Source organism: Lepus europaeus, chromosome 10 (genome assembly GCF_033115175.1).
Source record: "Lepus europaeus isolate LE1 chromosome 10, mLepTim1.pri, whole genome shotgun sequence".
Classification (NCBI taxonomy): Eukaryota; Metazoa; Chordata; class Mammalia; order Lagomorpha; family Leporidae; genus Lepus; species Lepus europaeus.
This window is the reverse complement of record NC_084836.1, coordinates 114,809,116-114,825,158: the sequence shown is the minus strand read 5'-3', so window position 1 is coordinate 114,825,158 and position 16,043 is coordinate 114,809,116. Positions and strand designations below refer to the sequence as shown.

General features: G+C 57.1%; 1 protein-coding gene across 1 annotated transcript in view; it reads left to right on the top strand.

Moving 5' to 3' along the window:
* Positions 1-11,705: 11,705 nt before the first annotated feature.
* Positions 11,706-16,043, top strand: part of B4GALT5 (beta-1,4-galactosyltransferase 5) — a 78,186-nt gene continuing 73,848 nt past the window's right edge. The window contains exon 1 of the mRNA XM_062204342.1: positions 11,706-11,821. Within this exon, the coding sequence (XP_062060326.1) occupies positions 11,707-11,821 (115 nt within the window). The 5' untranslated portion in view covers position 11,706. The remainder of the gene's footprint in view (positions 11,822-16,043) is intronic.

Sequence of the window (16,043 nt, the reverse complement as noted above, 5' to 3'; positions counted from 1 at the left end):
GAGGGCATTTTTTCTTTCTTTTCTTTCTTTTTTTTTTTTTTTTTTTTTTTTTTTTTTTTTGACAGGCAGAGTTAGACAGTGAGAGAGAGAGACAGAGAGAAAGGTCTTCCTTCCGTTGGTTCACCTCCCAAATGACCGCCACAGCCAGAGCTACACCGAGACGAAGCCAGGAGCCAGGTGCTTCCTCCTGGTCTCCCATGCAGGTGCAGGGGCCCAAGACTTGGTCCATCCTCCACTGCCTTCCTGGGCCACAACAGAGAGCTGGACTGGAAGAGGAGCAACCGAGACTAGAACCCGGCGCCCATATGGGATGCCGGCGCCTCAGGCGGAGGATTAACCAAGTGAGCCGTGGCGCCGGCCCCAAACCACACTTCAATACATAATTTTTACCAATATCATCTTATGCACATGCAGGCTTACTGTAGGGTGAATTCCCAGAAGCGGAGGTGCTGGGTTGAGAGTGTACATGCACTTGTCGTTTTGATAGTTTGCCAAAGACCCTGCAACGAGGTGGGGCCAATGGTCCCCCCCACCCCCAGGAATCCTGAAGGCGCCAATCCCCTGCACCCCCCCACCCCCCCACCCCCCTGCCGGGGTGCTTGATCCCTGCCAGTGTGACAGGTGGAACCTGACTGTCCCATCTTTGCATTTGCATTTCGTAGGCTGAGGGAGGCTAGGTTTACAGCATTTGCACTTCCTTTTCCCTGCAACCCTGACAAAGGTTGCCTGCTTGCAACCTTTGTCCATTTTTCTTTTGTCTCCAAGTAGCTCCTGGCGGTGCTAATCTCTCCTTGTGTGGAGCAGGTGTTTGCCCAGCCGTGAAGATGCCCACATCCCGCGTCCCAGAACCTGAGTTGATACTGAGCTGCACTCCTGACTCCAGCTTCCCAAGGTGATTCTGGGAGGCAGCGGTGATGGCTCAGGTAGGTCCCTGCCACCCACGAGCGAGACCCTGACTAGGCTCTGGTCTCCCGGCTTTGGCCTGGACATTTGGGGAGTGAACCTCCAGATGGGTCATCTCCTTCCACCTTTGCCTTTCAAATAAATAAAAAATAAAGAAATAAAAGTGAGGGGCGGGGGGCTGGCGCTGTGGTGTAGCGGGTAAAGCCGCCGCCTGCAGTGCCGGCATCCCATATGGGTGCCGGTTCGAGTCCTGGCTGCTCCACTTCCAACCCAGCTCTCTGCTGTGGCCTGGGAAAGCAATAGAAGATGGCCCAAGTCCTTGGGCCCCTGAGCCCACATGGGAGACCTGGAGGAAGCTCCTGGCTCCTGGCTTCAGCTTGGCCCAGCCCCAGCCGTTTTTGGACCATTTAGGGAGTGAACCAGCGGATGGAAGACCAATCTCTCTCCCTCCCTCTCTTTCTCTCTCTCTCTCGACATGCTGCCCTCAGATGTGCCTCTTTGACATGTGGAGTGTTTGAGCTAAAGTCTGTTGAGAGCCAGGAGAAATGTTTTCATGTTCAAAGTGAAATTTTCCGTTTGTAAAAGGCTTGCACAATGCGCATGTCATAAACTTCCGCTTGCTTTTCTCCTGTCAGCCCGTCTTTGGCAGGTCCACTTCACAGAGCCCCAGCTGAAAGCTGAGGTGTGGCGAGGAAGAGGTTTTTTTTTTTTTTTTTTTTTCCTTCCCCTCCAGGCTCTCGGCCAAGGCCAGAATATTTGCTGTCAAGTGGGGGTGATTGATTGTGGCTCAGGCACAAGATCCCAGACGCGGGCTTTCCCTCCCTGCCTTTGATCAGCATCCCACACCCCTGCCTGTGACCCTGCGGCTCAGCTGTAGCCTCGGCTCCTCCCTCTGGCTGGCTCAAAGCCCTCCCCTGGGACCTGGAGGATGCCTGGGGTGGGGTGGGGGACGGAGGGAGGGGGAGGAGCAGAAACAGCTGTTGTTCCTTCCTGAGCCTGTGACAATATCTGATTCCATCAGACGCCTGCCACCACATCATGTCCAGGGCTAATTGGCCTCCACTGTGGCCAACAGGGATGGCTTCTCCTCTCGTCGGGGTGATATTTGCAGTCCTGCGCATCTCTTGTGAATCAGGAGATTTCTCACCCAGAAGCGGAGAAGCTAAGCTCAGCCTTGGAGCGTCGGTAGTCTGCTCGGGGCTGAGCTGGAACAGGGACCGCAGGCGCCCGGGACGCAGGGGTCCTCAGATCTTCCCGTAGGAACCTTCCAGAAACTTCCTCTAGGTCTGGCCATTTTAGGATCCTCCTGGGTCCCTGACATCATTACTTTGAGGGCCTTTTCCACATCACCCCTGGTGGCCCACTACACCCTGTGCGATGGGCTTATCAAAGTCTAGAGGCGGTTGACCAGTTGGCCCAAGATTAGGTTCGGTAGGCATTTTAATTAAACATCCATCAGGCCGGCGCCGTGGCTTAACAGGCTAATCCTCCGCCTGCAGCGCTGGCACACCGGGTTCTAGTCCCAGTCGGGGCGCCGGATCCTGTCCCAGTTGCCCCTCTTCCAGGCCAGCTCTCTGCTGTGGCCAGGGAGTGCAGTGGAGGATGCCCAAGTCCTTGGGCCCTGCACCCACATGGGAGACCAGGAGAAGCACCTGGCTCCTGGCTTTGGATCAGTGAGATGCGCCGGCTGCAGCGGCCATTGGAGGGTGAACCAACGGCAAAAGGGAAGACCTTTCTCTCTGTCTCTCTCTCACTGTCCACTCTGCCTGTCAAAAAAATAAATAAATAAAAAATCCATCAGTCTCAGTTGGGAAGTTGCCTTTTATATTTTGGAGTCGATCTGGTTTCTAGGTCTCAAACATCCTTAGGTGCACTTGACACATTTTGGGGGCTCTGGGCTCTGGCCTGCAGTGTCCACCGCTAAACCTGGCCAGGCCCCGGCTTCCCTTCAGCAGACCAGATTTCCCAGCCCTCTCGAGCACCTAGACCCCTTACACACTTGCTAAGCACTTTCCTTTCTTGAGAAACCGCTTCCAAATCTCCCGTCTGCAGGCATTCGGGGATATTTGCAGAGGCTCTTTGTCCTCGTGGTGGAACTGGAAAATGCTCTCCGGGTTCCTGCCTTTGTGTGAAGTCTTGGGGTGCAGTCAGAACCCCCAGCAAACAACTAAGATCCTGGAGCATTTGCAGCATTTGCGTCTTGTGCATTCCGTCGTGGCCAGCGTGCAATCAAGAACTGCTTAGGGGCCGGCACTAGGCTAATCCTCCGCCTGCGATGCTGGCACACTGGGTTCTAGTCCCGGTTGGGGCGCCGGATTCTGTCCCGGTTGCCCCTCTTCCAGGCCAGCTCTCTGCTATGGCCCGGGAAGGCAGTGGAGGATGGCCCAGGTCCTTGGGCCCTGCACCCGCATGGGAGACCAGGAGAAGCACCTGGCTCCTGGCTTCGGATCAGCGCGGTGCGCCGGCCGCAGCGGCCATTGGAGGGTGAACCAACAGAAAAAGGAAGACCTTTCTCTCTGTCTCTCTTTCTCACTGTCCACTCTGCCTGTGAAAAAGAGAGAAAGAAAGAAAGAAAGAAAGAAAGAAAGAAAGAAAGAAAGGAAGGAAGGAAGGGAATACTTTAAAAAAAAAAAAAAGAACTACTTCGAGAACCCCCTCCCGTCCGTGGGGTCACTAGCTGCAGGTGGAGCGCCCGGCATTGCTGGTGGAATCTGCAGAGCACCCTCCTGGGTGGAGAATCGCTAGCTATCTCCAGTGATGGAATCACCCACTGTGTGCCAAGGCCATGGTAAAAATCAAGGCCGGTCTCCTCGGCCCATTTCTGTCTGTAGAATTATGCAATCCTTAGAAAGCCCCCTCAACGACATGTGGGTTAGTCTGCTTTTTGTTACCATAACAAAATGCCTGGTGCAGGCAGCTTATTTCACCCACAGCTTTGGAGGCCGAAGGTCCAAACAGCGTGGTGCATGGCAGATGGCGGGAGTCTGTGTAGGAGGAAGTGGTCAGTGACAAGGTAGGAAACAGGGTCTTGGTGGGCCAGGATCAGGCTTTTGTAACGACTGGCAGTCCCTTCTGAGGGCGTCCCCTCCCCCACCGACCTGGGGCTCTCCCACTGGGCCCAACCTCTCAAAGGCCACCCCTCCTCCCCTGGGGACCAGGCTCCTGGCACAGGAACCCTTGGGGAGACAAACCCCATTCGAACCATGGCAGTAAGAAGTGGCAAGATGCTGACAGGGCACTTCCTGTGCATAGAACTTTGCATTGCTGGAACAACTCTTCCTGCTGGTGCACGAGGTCGTGACTGCTCTGGAAGAGCATCCTTGCTTACGCGGAATCATGGGATGTCTCCAGATCCCCTTCTTGTGGCCTGAATTTTGTGTGGTCCGCAGAATCACTTGGGAGACCCGGAAGAAGCTCCAGGCTTCTGGCTTCAGCCTGGCCCAGCCCTGACTGTTGCAGCCATTTAGGGAGTGAACCAGCGGATGGAAGCTCTCTCTCTCTCTCTCTCTCTCTCCCCCCCCCTCTCTGTAATCTGACTTTCAAATAAATAAAACAAATCTTTAAAAACGTTTCTTTCTCCAAACAAAGCAAAAGATTGAGCTTCCAGAGGGCAGTTACGCATGGTGGAACTGACAAGATGAAGATTCACCTTCTAGTGCCGGGACCAGTGAACCACAAACCCAGGGCCACGTCTGGCCGAGCTCCCAGCTTCACAGACGGAGCTTTGCTGGACTGGAGAAACATACACTTCTTTCCGTATTGCCCGTGGCTGCTTCTCGTCTACGACAGCAGAATTAAGTGGTTGCAACAGGCGCTGCATGGCTGCAAAACCCCAAATTCTGTCCCTTTATCAAAGAGGTTTGCTTATCCACGTTGCAGTACCAGAAATATAGAAACATCTTATTTAATGTTTGGATTTGGAGTTTTTTTGTTTGTTTGTTTTCCCACAGTTGGATTCGTAAATATTTCATTCATTCACTCATTCAACCAACAGCTACTGAACACCTGCCATAGGCCAGGCGCTTATTTGGACACAGATGGTGCAAGACCAGAAGTCAGACAGTTCTGGCCATTGAGGACACCTGAGCCCTGGTCCCAGCTTCCCATGATTGATAAGGAAGTCCCTGTGTGTGACTCTGGACAAGTTCCTTCACCCTGGGGGACACCAGCGGCCTCGCCTATCACAGAGGACAAGCATGAGCACCTCTAGAGTATAGAGGGCGCATGGCAGGTCGGGGGCGCCCAGATTTGTCGGCGTCACTGGCTCTGGCTGGTCGGCCCATCCTGGAACCGTCACTGTCACCAGAGTACGGTGTTCTCACTGGCCGGGCTGGTTCCTAAGGCTAGGCTGGAGGCGGAACCGGAGTCGGCAACCTCACGGGCCACACAGATTGGGGAGGAAGAGGAGAAAGAAAAATTGGGGCTGTGGCAGAAATCCGGTGGAGACCGACTGGGCAGCAAAAACGTTCTAGAAAGACCTGGTTCCCAGGTGACATCATCACCATAGTAACTTCCCTTGAGCACCTAGGAAAAATGCCCGTTGCCTAGTTTGGTTCTTTATGAGTATTTGTTGAATGACAGAATCACTTCTTCATTTTAGTTTTTAAAGATTTATTTATTTGCCAGGTAGCGTGAACGCAGAGAAAGGGAGACACACACGCACAGAGAAATAGAAAAAGCAAGAGTGAGAGCGAGAGCGAGAGAGAGAGAGAGAGAGATCTTCCATCCATTGGTTCGTTCACCAGATGCCTGCAATGGCTGGAGCCAGGAGCCTGGAACTCACCCAGGTGTCGCACACATATCACAGGGATGTACATACTTGGCTGTCATCCGTCGTCTGTGGCTTCTGGTACATTAGCAGGGAGCTGGAACGGAAGTAGGGGATGCGGGCTTCCCGCGAGGCGGCTTCACCGGCTGTGCCACAGTGCCTCCCCCAAGAGGCTTGTGCCCATCAGGCCGCAGTCTCTGGGAGCAGTCCTGTCCTGCGTGGGCCTTGCTGTCCAGGAAGGGGCGGGCAGTGGGCAGAACGCAGACAACGCCTCCGAGTCAGTCTCTTCCACGCCAAGACACGACTTTTGCTAACCCGGCCACCGCAGTTCCTCGTGTCTTACTCTGGCTTCAGGGGGGCTGCCACCGGCAACTGTGAGAGCAGCAGGAAGTGGTCCCACTGCTGGGAGCCTAAACAGGGGAAACTATCTTGGAGAACGCTTTGGAAGTAGTTCCGCAGTGGAGGTACCTGTCTCTGCTGCTCAGCAAGTCGCCTCTTGTGTGTCCGCGCTCTGAAGAGGCCCTGGCCTCTGGGCACAAGGATGCTGTCGCCGTGACTGCTGCTGCCGCCTCCCAGAGCCCCCATGCTTGGTGCTGTCAGGTGACAGCCATTTCAGCTAAGCTCACAGGGTGGGAGGGGCGAAGTGGGACGGCCTGGGCCTTCAGCTGGGAAGGAAGACTGACCGCGGGCGGCTGGAACATCTCAAGGTTTGTCCTCTCGCCTCGGGCTTCATGTTGGCTGTCGGCTGGGACCGCAGTTGCTCGGAGCACCCATGCCTCTCCATTGCTGTCCAAACTTCCTCACTGCCTGGTGGCTCCAGCCCCAAAGGTGAGCATCCCAAGTCAGGTGCTCTGGCAGTACCTCAGGGGCTGCACAGTGTCACCCCGCTTCTTATCGGTCATAGTGATTCACAGCCCCACCGAGATTAAACGGGCAGGGAAGTAGAGAAAGTTCTAGAAGAGCCTGGAGAGGAGAGACATTGTGGCGGCCACCTTGTAGAAACACATTCTGGGACCAGTGTGTGGGCAGTAGTGAAGACGCTGCCTGGGGTGTCTGCGCCGTGGCCGAGCGCCCAGATTCGCGTCCTGGCTTCCGCTGCTGTGTACCCTGGGAGGCAGCAGGGACTGGCTCGAGTGGTTGGGGGCCTCGCCGCCCATGTGGGAGACCTGGATTGAGCGTCGTGCTTGCAGCTTCTGCCTGGTCCATTGCTGGCTGTTTCAGGCATTTGGGGAGTGAACCAGCAGATGGGCGATCTCACTGTCTGTCAGTCTCTGTTTCCCAAATAAAAAACATTTTCCTAAAAAAGAAAGAAAAGTGTGTCCTGCCCCAGATGCTCACTGCAGCTGTCTGGGCTGGTTCCCAGCTGTCACCCTAACTCCGTGGGACGGGATGTGTTTCAGAATTTAGAAACTCTTAGAATTTTGGGAGCCATATGTTGCATTCACTGAATATTCGAGGCCTGGCTGGCCATGTAGATTTCCTCAGTGGAACATACGAATATTTGCCTTCAAGAGAACAGAAGTTATAAATAACTTTCCATCTCTTCAGGTTTTGCTACTAAATAAATTCATGTCAGGTCAGGTCTTGCTGCTAAATAAATTATTTTAAAAAGCTGTTGGTTTTTAGGTTTTCTGGATTTTGCATTGTGGCGAAGGATCTATGGGCCAGTAAGAATAAAAAACTGAAAACAACGTAGACATCAGGAAAAGGGATTTTTAAAAAGTATGGACTAGTTATCTGATGGAACACTGGATACAGCAAAAGTGCATACACAGCAGTGGTGTGGATCATTACGGAAACACAGAAGCAACGTGAAGAGAAAGCAAGTTGCATTCACTGAGATTAAGGAGAGCAAGTAAGTTGCAAGACATTTCTGATCAGCCGGGACAGGCCAGGTTGTGCTGTAGGAAGGGATCCCTGCTGCGTCTCCGAGGCTTGAAGCGAAGTTTTCCTTCTTGTTCACGCTACGTGTTCAGCAGCAGTCAGTGAGGCTGGGGAAGTTTCCTCCTCGTCCTGGAACTGAGTTTGTGTCCGGACTCCACTCCTGCTTCCAGCTGCCGGCTCGTGCGTGTGTGCCTGAGGAGGCAGCAGGTGATGGCTCCCGTAGTTGGGTCCCTGAGCTGGTGTAGCAGCTGCTCTGCCCAATGTTGATGGTTATTGGTGGAGGGAAAAGAGGGCTGAAGGATGCGAGCTCTTAAAGCTGCTGATGGGGCCAGCGCTGTGGCGTAGCAGGTAAAGCTGCCGCCTCCAGTGCCGGCATCCCATATGGGCGCCGGTTCAAGTCCCGGCTGCTCCACTTCCGATCCAGCTCTCTGCTGTGGCCTGGGGAAAGCAGTGGAAGATGGCCCAGGTCCTTGGGACCCTGCACCCACGTGGGAGACCCGGAAGAAGCTCCTGGCTTTGGATCAGCGCAGCTAGAGCCATTGTGGCCATCTGGGAGAGTGAACCAGTGGGTGGAAGATTTCTCTCTGTCTTTCTCTCTCTCTGCCTCTAACTCTGCCTTCAAATAAATAAATAAATCTTAAAAAAAAAAAAAAGCTGCTGGCAGGAGGCGATGCCTATAGCTTCTGCTCCCAGCCTCAGTTGGGCCTGAAAGATGTTGATTAAACTCAGCTCAGCTGGGGACTGCCAAGGTAAACCTCATGGTCAAGGTTCAGTCAACAGGATCTGCTGGCCCTGGAAGCACTCGATGCCACGGCTCCTGGGACCTGGCAGGCAGTCACACACTTGCCTCTGGCGTCCCAGCTGGGGCAGTCGCTGCTCTGGATGCTATCTTGCCACTGATGATTACTGTTTATGGGTTGCACAATAGCTTCCTCCAGCAGAGGTTTAGGGGTGAGCAGAAGCACGGGGATTACAGGGATTTTTAACTTCAGGCTGTGGATTCTGTGTTTGATCTTGCCCAGCCCCTGACATCTGTCCAGGCGCCTCCCTTTCTTCAGGCCCCGCCGCCCCTGCACTAAAACCGCCAAGGGCCCCGTACGCTGCACACACTCTATCTGGAATCCTGGCGGCCCAGGAAGGAGGCCCTATCTGATCTCCACTTCACAGAGGTGCAAACAGAGGTCAGAGGGTGAAGTGACAGGTGCAGACGGCAGGGCAGGGCACGGAGGGGCAGGTCTAGTGGCCGCCAGCTCCGTCTGACTCCAGGCTGCTGCAGAGCCACCGCGTCAGCCCCTCCAGTGTCACCCTTACCTCTTCTTTTTCTTTGCAGGGACCAGCGGCTCCAGCCAGTCAGGCCTCCGCGCACTGCCCCTCGAGCAGAGGCGTCTCCCATCCAGGTCCTAACCAGGCCAGACCTGCTTAGCTTCTGAGATCAGACGAGACCGGGCACGCTCGGGGTGGTGTGGCCGTAGACCAGTGTCTCAGTATCTCTACAGAACCATCTAGAATTTCCCAGAGGGCCTTCCCACAGCCAGCCTGCTCACGCCGTCCCCCGGTTACTCACCTTCCTGTCCACTTAGTCACCTCTGCCCCAGCCTTGCCCAGCACCTGTTCACTGCGCACCTGCTATTCTGTCCGCGGTCCTGCTGCAATTATTGAGCACCCCCTGGCGCCGTGCCACCCGCGAGGACGCTGCAGGGAAGGGAGCTACGTCTCTGCCCTCGTGAGACAAATCTTCTGACACAGGGGACAAAAATGGACACACGGACACGAGCCTGTGCCCAGGATCTGGGAGACGGAGGAGCAATGGAGCAAAACGGAGCTGGGTGGGGGAGTGGGGGGGGTCCTGGGGCAGGAGGGGAGCTGCCACAGAGGGAATGACATTCGAGGTGCAGAACGCGGTGAGCGTGTTTAGCTGGGGGCCTGGAAGGCCAATGGATGAATGAATGCTTTTGAGAGTTGGAGATGCAAAAGGAATAGGGAGGGAGGACTTGGAGATAGGGACTCCCAGCATCCTCCAGGGCTGGGCCACGTGGAGGTCAGGGGCCTGGAACTCCATCTGGGTCTCCCACGCGGGTGCAGGGGCCCAAGGACTTGGGCCATCTTCTGCTGCTTTCCCAGGCCACAGCAGAGAGCTGGATCGGAAGTGGAGCAGCCGGGACCAGAACCAGCTCTCAATATGAGATGTTGGCATTGCCACTGGTGGCTTAACCTACCCGGCCATAACTTTTGCAGGGTTCTTGCAACTTCTCTGTATGACAGAAAATGCTTCCTAAACACGGGTTGGGAGAGGCCGTTGTGTGAGCTTGACAAAAAGGATCTGCGGGGCCGATGATTCCAGCTGCTTTGGGATTTCTGGTCAGGGCCTCCCTGCGCTGTCTCACCCGGTCCGCTGCACCACACCCCTGTGGAGAGGCAGCCTTGGGCCCATTTCACAGGTGAGGACAGGTGACCGATTTGCCTGAGATGGCACAGCCGGGGATGCCACGCCAGGTTTGAACCCACAACCACCTGTGTCAAAGCCCATCTCGCCTGAGCTGTTGCTGCAGTCTCTTCTCTTCCACCCCATTTCCCAGGGGGGTTGGGTCCGTGAGAGCCACGGGCGTTCACCGTGTGTCAGGCTTTGTATATGTCACCCGGATCCTCACAATGGCCTGATACAATCGTCGTGGTGCTGAGGAACAGAGAGGTTAGGTAACTTGCCTGAGGTCACACAGCTAAGAAAGCAAGAGTTGGGAGTTGGAGAGCCTGGGCAGTCGGGCTCTAGGGCCTTCTGGTCAAAGAAGCACTGTAAAAAAAAAAGTACAAATCGCTTGAGGGACACAAAGCAGGGTCCTGGAACCCCTGCAACGTCCTCTCCCCTCCACACCACGCTGGAATTCCGAGACAGTGCACGGGTTCTAGGTGTCTGCGGAGGGGGGGCCCCTGCCTCCCCAGCTTAGCTGGCTGCTCGCTCCTCCAACTGCTGGAACCCTGGAAGTCAGGGTTCACGGCCTCAGGGGGCCCCGACGGACCCAGGCTGCTCTCCAAGCGCTGTTTTGGATGTGGCCGGGGGTGGTCTAGGGCGGTGGGGAACACCAGCCTGCCTGCAGGACGGGAATGGGGAATGCCAGACAGGAGGCCAGCTCCGGCCGCGGCCCCTGCTGCCAGGCGGGCGGGAACCGCTGCTCCCTGCCGAATCTCACCACAGCCAGGGTAGGCACACAGGGCTCAGGGCAGCCTGGGGTCGCTCCGCACAGATTTCCACACGGGTGTCAGGGTCTGTTGGGTGGGAGGCGCACCCTGCCTGGGGCTGCAGCTCACCCCCACCGCTGCCTGCTGCCCCGAATGCATCCACCCGGGCCTGGGGCACAACCTGGGCACAGCCCAGACCTCTCCCCACTCCGGGCTTCTGCACCTGCCGTTCCCCTGGGGGTGCGGGGGAGCCGGCCGCCTCGGCCTTCGGAGTCTAAGCTCACCGAAGCCGTCCAGCGGCGGGGCCCTGCTTGGCACCTGACACAATTAACCGGCTGGGTTCTTGCTCGCTCCTTCCCCGCGAACGCGAGCGCCAAAAGGGCAGAGGCTTTGTCTCCTGGCGCATCCCCAGCTCCAGCAGCCCTGCCCGGCGTTCAGTCCGCCCACGGCGCAGGGGATGGGAGGGCGCGCACACCAGGCCGAGCCCCCAGCCCCGCGGTTTCCGCTCTTCTGCCGCAGTGAGCAGACGCGGCTCAGACTTTGCAGACGGCCCCTGGGCCCCCGCGAGGGGCACGCCGGAGCGCCGCGCCGACCGGCACTTGAGAGACGCTCCCCGGGAGCCGGGGCGGCGGCCGCGCGCAGGCACAGGGGGCGTCGCCATTTGGCGGCACTCCCCGCGCCCCGCCCCGCCGCGCCCGCGGGGGTCGGCGCGCAGCGCACGCACGCGGGTCTTTTGCGACGGTGCCCGGCGGCGCAGGCCCCGCCCCCGCCCGGCCCCGCCCCGCGCGCCCCGGCCCGCCCCGCCCCCGCCGCTGCGCCCGCTCGGGGCCGCTCCGGCCCCCGCCCGCTTCATGTGGCCCGGCCCGCGGCGGCCGGCGGCTGGGAGCGGCGAGGCGGCGGCGAGCGGCGGCCCGCGAGGCCCGGGAGGCGGCGGGAGCAGGCCCGGCCCGGCCCTGGAGCGGCTGCCCGGCCGCAGCATGCGCGCCCGCCGGGGGCTGCTGCGGCTGCCGCGCCGCTCGCTGCTCGCCGCGCTCTTCTTCTTCTCGCTGTCGTCCTCGCTGCTCTACTTCGTCTATGTGGCGCCCGGCATAGGTAGGGACGGGGGCCCGGGACCCCCGCGGGAGCCCCCGCCCCGCCCTGGGCGGCCCCGGCCCTGCGGAGACCCCCCCCCCCAGCCCGGAGGCCGCCGAGCGTGGCCCGTGGGAGGCTGCGGGCAGCCCCCGCGCGGCCGCCGGACGTGCCCGCCCCCTGCACCCCGAGGACACCTGGGCCCCCGCAGCCCGGACCCTCCGGGAGCCGCCCCACCCCCCGTTTCCCGCTCTTCCCGCTCCTCGGCGGAGAACTCCCGCGTCTCCTCCCCCGGGGTCTCCCGCGTTCCCCGCCCCCGCCGAGCCCCTGCGCGCGGTGCCGGGCATCCCCCTCCCCTTCCCCTGCAGCCCGAGCCCCCCCGCCCCCCGCTGCCCGCGCGCGTCCACTCCAGCTTCTCGCCGGCAGGTGGCCGGGTGGCACCCCCTCCCCGGACGGAGGCCCCCTCGCCCGCTCTCCGCCGCCCCGCGCCCCCGCCGCCCCTCAAGGGCACCCCTGGTCCGCCCCGCCCCCTGCCTCCCAGCCCCCGGGCGCAGCCGCGGCTTCCTCCCGGCGGAGGACCCTTCCTTCCTCCTCCTCCGGCCGGGCCCGAGGGCAGGGGGTGGCCGCTCGGCCCTGGGTAGCGGCGGCTCCGAGGACGGAGGGGAAGTTTGGCCCCGGAGGAGGGACCGTGACCGGGGCCTTGGGAAGGGGACTGGTTCCTCCCCGGGGCTTAGCCGGAAAGGCGGCCGCGGGAGCACCCGAATGCTGCACCCAGTCTCCCCCTGTTCGAGGTCCTGAGACCACGAAGCAGGCGTCTGGGACGCGGAGAGATGGGAAGAAGTGGCAGGCCGAGGGCTGAAGGCAGAGGACGTCTGGGTCAGACTGGAATCCCAGGTGGTGCCCTGTATGACCTTGGGCAGGTTCCCGAGCCTCGGCTTTCCCTCTCTGCAGCGTGGGCCTCAGGCCGTGAGGACGGAGGGAGAGATGCCCACTGGCGCCGATACCTGATGCATAGAGTTTTCAGGAAGTGACAGCTGGGAGGCGCGGGGCGGAAGGGAATCACATCACCAGGGGGCCGGCAGGGAGGGGGATTCTGCCCTGGCCGCCCTGGCTGGTAATCGCCGGGTTTCTGTTGCCCGTCAACACTGAGCTAGCTGGACGGAGAAGTTTCCGGACAGCGCAGGGCACTGCCTCCGGACGTTTCTGTAAGCACATTTCCCTGGTGGTTGACGCGGACGCTGGGTGCTGTGCCGGGGTCGCGGGAGGTGGAGCAGGCAGCTCGGGCTGCCCGAAGTTTCCAGTGTCCCAGGGGAAAGCCCTGGGGCGTGGCCCGCCGGCTTTGGTGAGTAGGTGCTGGAAGGTTAGCAATTGTGGCAGGCCAAGAATAGATCACTAATTAGTGGAACTAATTGAAGAGTCCATTAGCATCACAGATATTAGACTGGGTGTGGAAGGATGGGTTGGACCTCCTGGCTGCCTGGAGCATTTCTCTGGTAGGTTTGTGGTCGGTGGAGCCCTGGAGGAAGGCGAGGTTATAGTTCCCTGTATCACCGAGAGCTGAGACACACGCTGTGTGGTTTCATTTTCGTTAGCATCTCCCTGGGTGGAAGCCTTCTAAAGGGCACACCTGCTTGGGATTCGAATTCTGTTCTGGCGACAGGGAGCCTTCAAAAAGATGCGGAACCGGCTCAGGGATCACACAACCAGGGTTGCGTTGAGCTCTGGGGCAGTTTGACTTAGCCAATTTAATTTTTCAAGTGTCTGGCTTTGGACTGAAGGGCGGCAGCTCTTCCCCAAAGACTAGAGCCATCTCAAGACGAGTGAGGTTCTCCGCGGCTTGGCGTGTGAAGACCTTCCTTGAAATGAGTTGAGAAAATAGTAGCAGGTGAACCGTATGAAATTTCTGCTTCGTAGGTCAGAAGTGGTTGTACATGGAGACTTTCCTAGGGTTCAGTCTGCCATCTCTAAATAATGACAGGTGTGCTGCCTGGCGCAGTGGGAAATGTTGGGCTTGTGTTTCCTTCTAGGTTTAATGGTTTCCACGCCTGGCTTTTGATTGCTTTGTATGTCCTGTGGCCATGTTGTTTTCAGGAGCTAAGAGAAACCATCACTCCCAGAGTGTATTACAGCTGTATTCAGAAATAGTAGACTAGCGTTCGAAATAAGAGAAAAATCATGATTGGAATCCCATTTGGTTATGCTGCCCATAACACATGTGCGATTTCTACCTAGATGACCCCAGGAATCAGTGTTCAGGGATGCTCAAGGTAGCCTTGCCCCATCCAATTAGTAAGCCTTTATCTTTAGGCACCCAAAGCAACTTATCTCTTCATTCTGTTTTTCCTTGACCTTTTGAGGTATGCTTGTATAAACAAGTCACAAGCTGAGCTTAGCCATTAACCTCGTATCTTGAGAGCTAATGTGGTTCTTCATGGTAGTGGCCTGTCATCCAAGGGAAATGTTCCTGGACCCGAGGCTCATCTGTGAGCTGGGGATCATGGCACCACCTGACCTAGGAGAGTGTGTTGTGTTTGCAGTGAATACAGGATGCACTTTGCTGCTGGCATGTCGCCATCCCCACACTTAGTATTTTAGATACGGCTGGGGACAGGTGTCTGCCCTAGGAGTGTAATTGCCGCTTGTGTTGCCTAAACCCCACAGTGGAGTGCCTGGGTTTCAGTCCCACACTGCTCCCGTCCCAGCTGCCTGCGAATGTGCACCCTGAGAGGTAGTGGCAATGACTCAAGTCGTCGGGTCGCTGTCTCCTGTGGGAGACCCGGACTGAGTCCTTGTTCCTGGCTTCTGTCCGGCCCAGCCCAGGCTGTGGCAGACATTTGCGAGAATGAACCAGTGGATGTCTGTCTGTCTCTCCAATAAATAAAAGAAAATAAAAATATGGCTACATTGGGTGTTATGTTTTAGCCATTAATTCAGAAGTAGTGTTTAATCAGCAATTTAAAAGGGATGAAGAAGATGGTGGTGACGGTGGGCGAAGCTCCGGCTGCCCTCTTGCCCCGCCTGTGCGACTGTCATTGAGTCCCTTTGACCTGCAGTGCTGGGGTGTCCCTACGCAGGGCTCTGAGAGAACTTTGACCTTCTTTATGACCCTTTAACTTGAAAGAGAAATCTGAGAGCTCAGACTGCTTATGATATTTCAGTCTGATCAGGTATTTTACAAGGTAACAGGTGAACTATTTATAAATGCTCCTGTGCCCATGAAGTGCTGATTTGAAACATCTTAACTTTATGGCGCTATCAGATGGCAAGGTTGTGTAGCAGCGGCTGACCTTGGCCAGTTGTTAAAAACAGCTGCACGTTTTGAGACAGGTGTCTGTGCGTGGTTAGGGCAATAACGATGCATGCATGGCATCTTAGTGAAGTTCTGCCCTACCATTTAAATTGATTTCTCTTGCCCGCTGGTTACTGAGAGGAGGAAATGAGTGATTTTTCCATTTTGGCCTGCTTAGATGCAGGAGAAGTGATTCATGGTTGCCTCTTGGAAGGCCGGAGCCAGTGATTCTAACCCCGCCTGATTTGGCCAAATGACCTTGACAAGTCCCCTGCCTTTTCTGATCTGAGACTTGCAGAGAACAAAGCTGTTTGAACAAAGTGGAACTGCACCTTAAACTTGTAGTGAGTTTTTAAAAAATCGGTTACACCTCAATAAAGCTCGTGAGGTATGTGGGGAGGCGCGTCCTTTACAAACATCGGACCCAGGGTTTAGGGGAGGTGCATATTTTACTTAATCACCACAAGTAATTTTCAGATGCCCTCCCAACAAGAACAGTATGAAGGGGCCAGCGTCGTGGCACAGTGGGTTAAGTTCCCGCCTGCCGCGGCTGCATTCCATTTGGGCGCTGGTTCAAGTCCCAGCTGATCCACTTACTATCAACTCCCTGCTAATGCACCTGGGCCCAGCCATTGTGGCCTCTGGGGGAGTGAACCAGCGGATGGAAGATCTCCCTCCCTCTGTCTCTGCCTCTCTCTTTAAAAAAAAAAAAAGTATGAAGGCAGCCACGATGAAGGCAGCCATGGCCGCTGTGTGGCTCTTTCGTGGGCGTGTCTTCTGTGCACTTAGTGTCTGAGCTCCTCTTACATTTATTCACTTATTGGAAAGACAGAGTTACAGAGAGGGAGAGCTTCCATCCTCTGGTTCACTTCCCAAATGGCCGCAACAACTGGGGCCCAACTCTGCCTGCAGCTCCCACGCGGGTGTCAGGATCCCATATTCCGCTGCTTTGCTGGG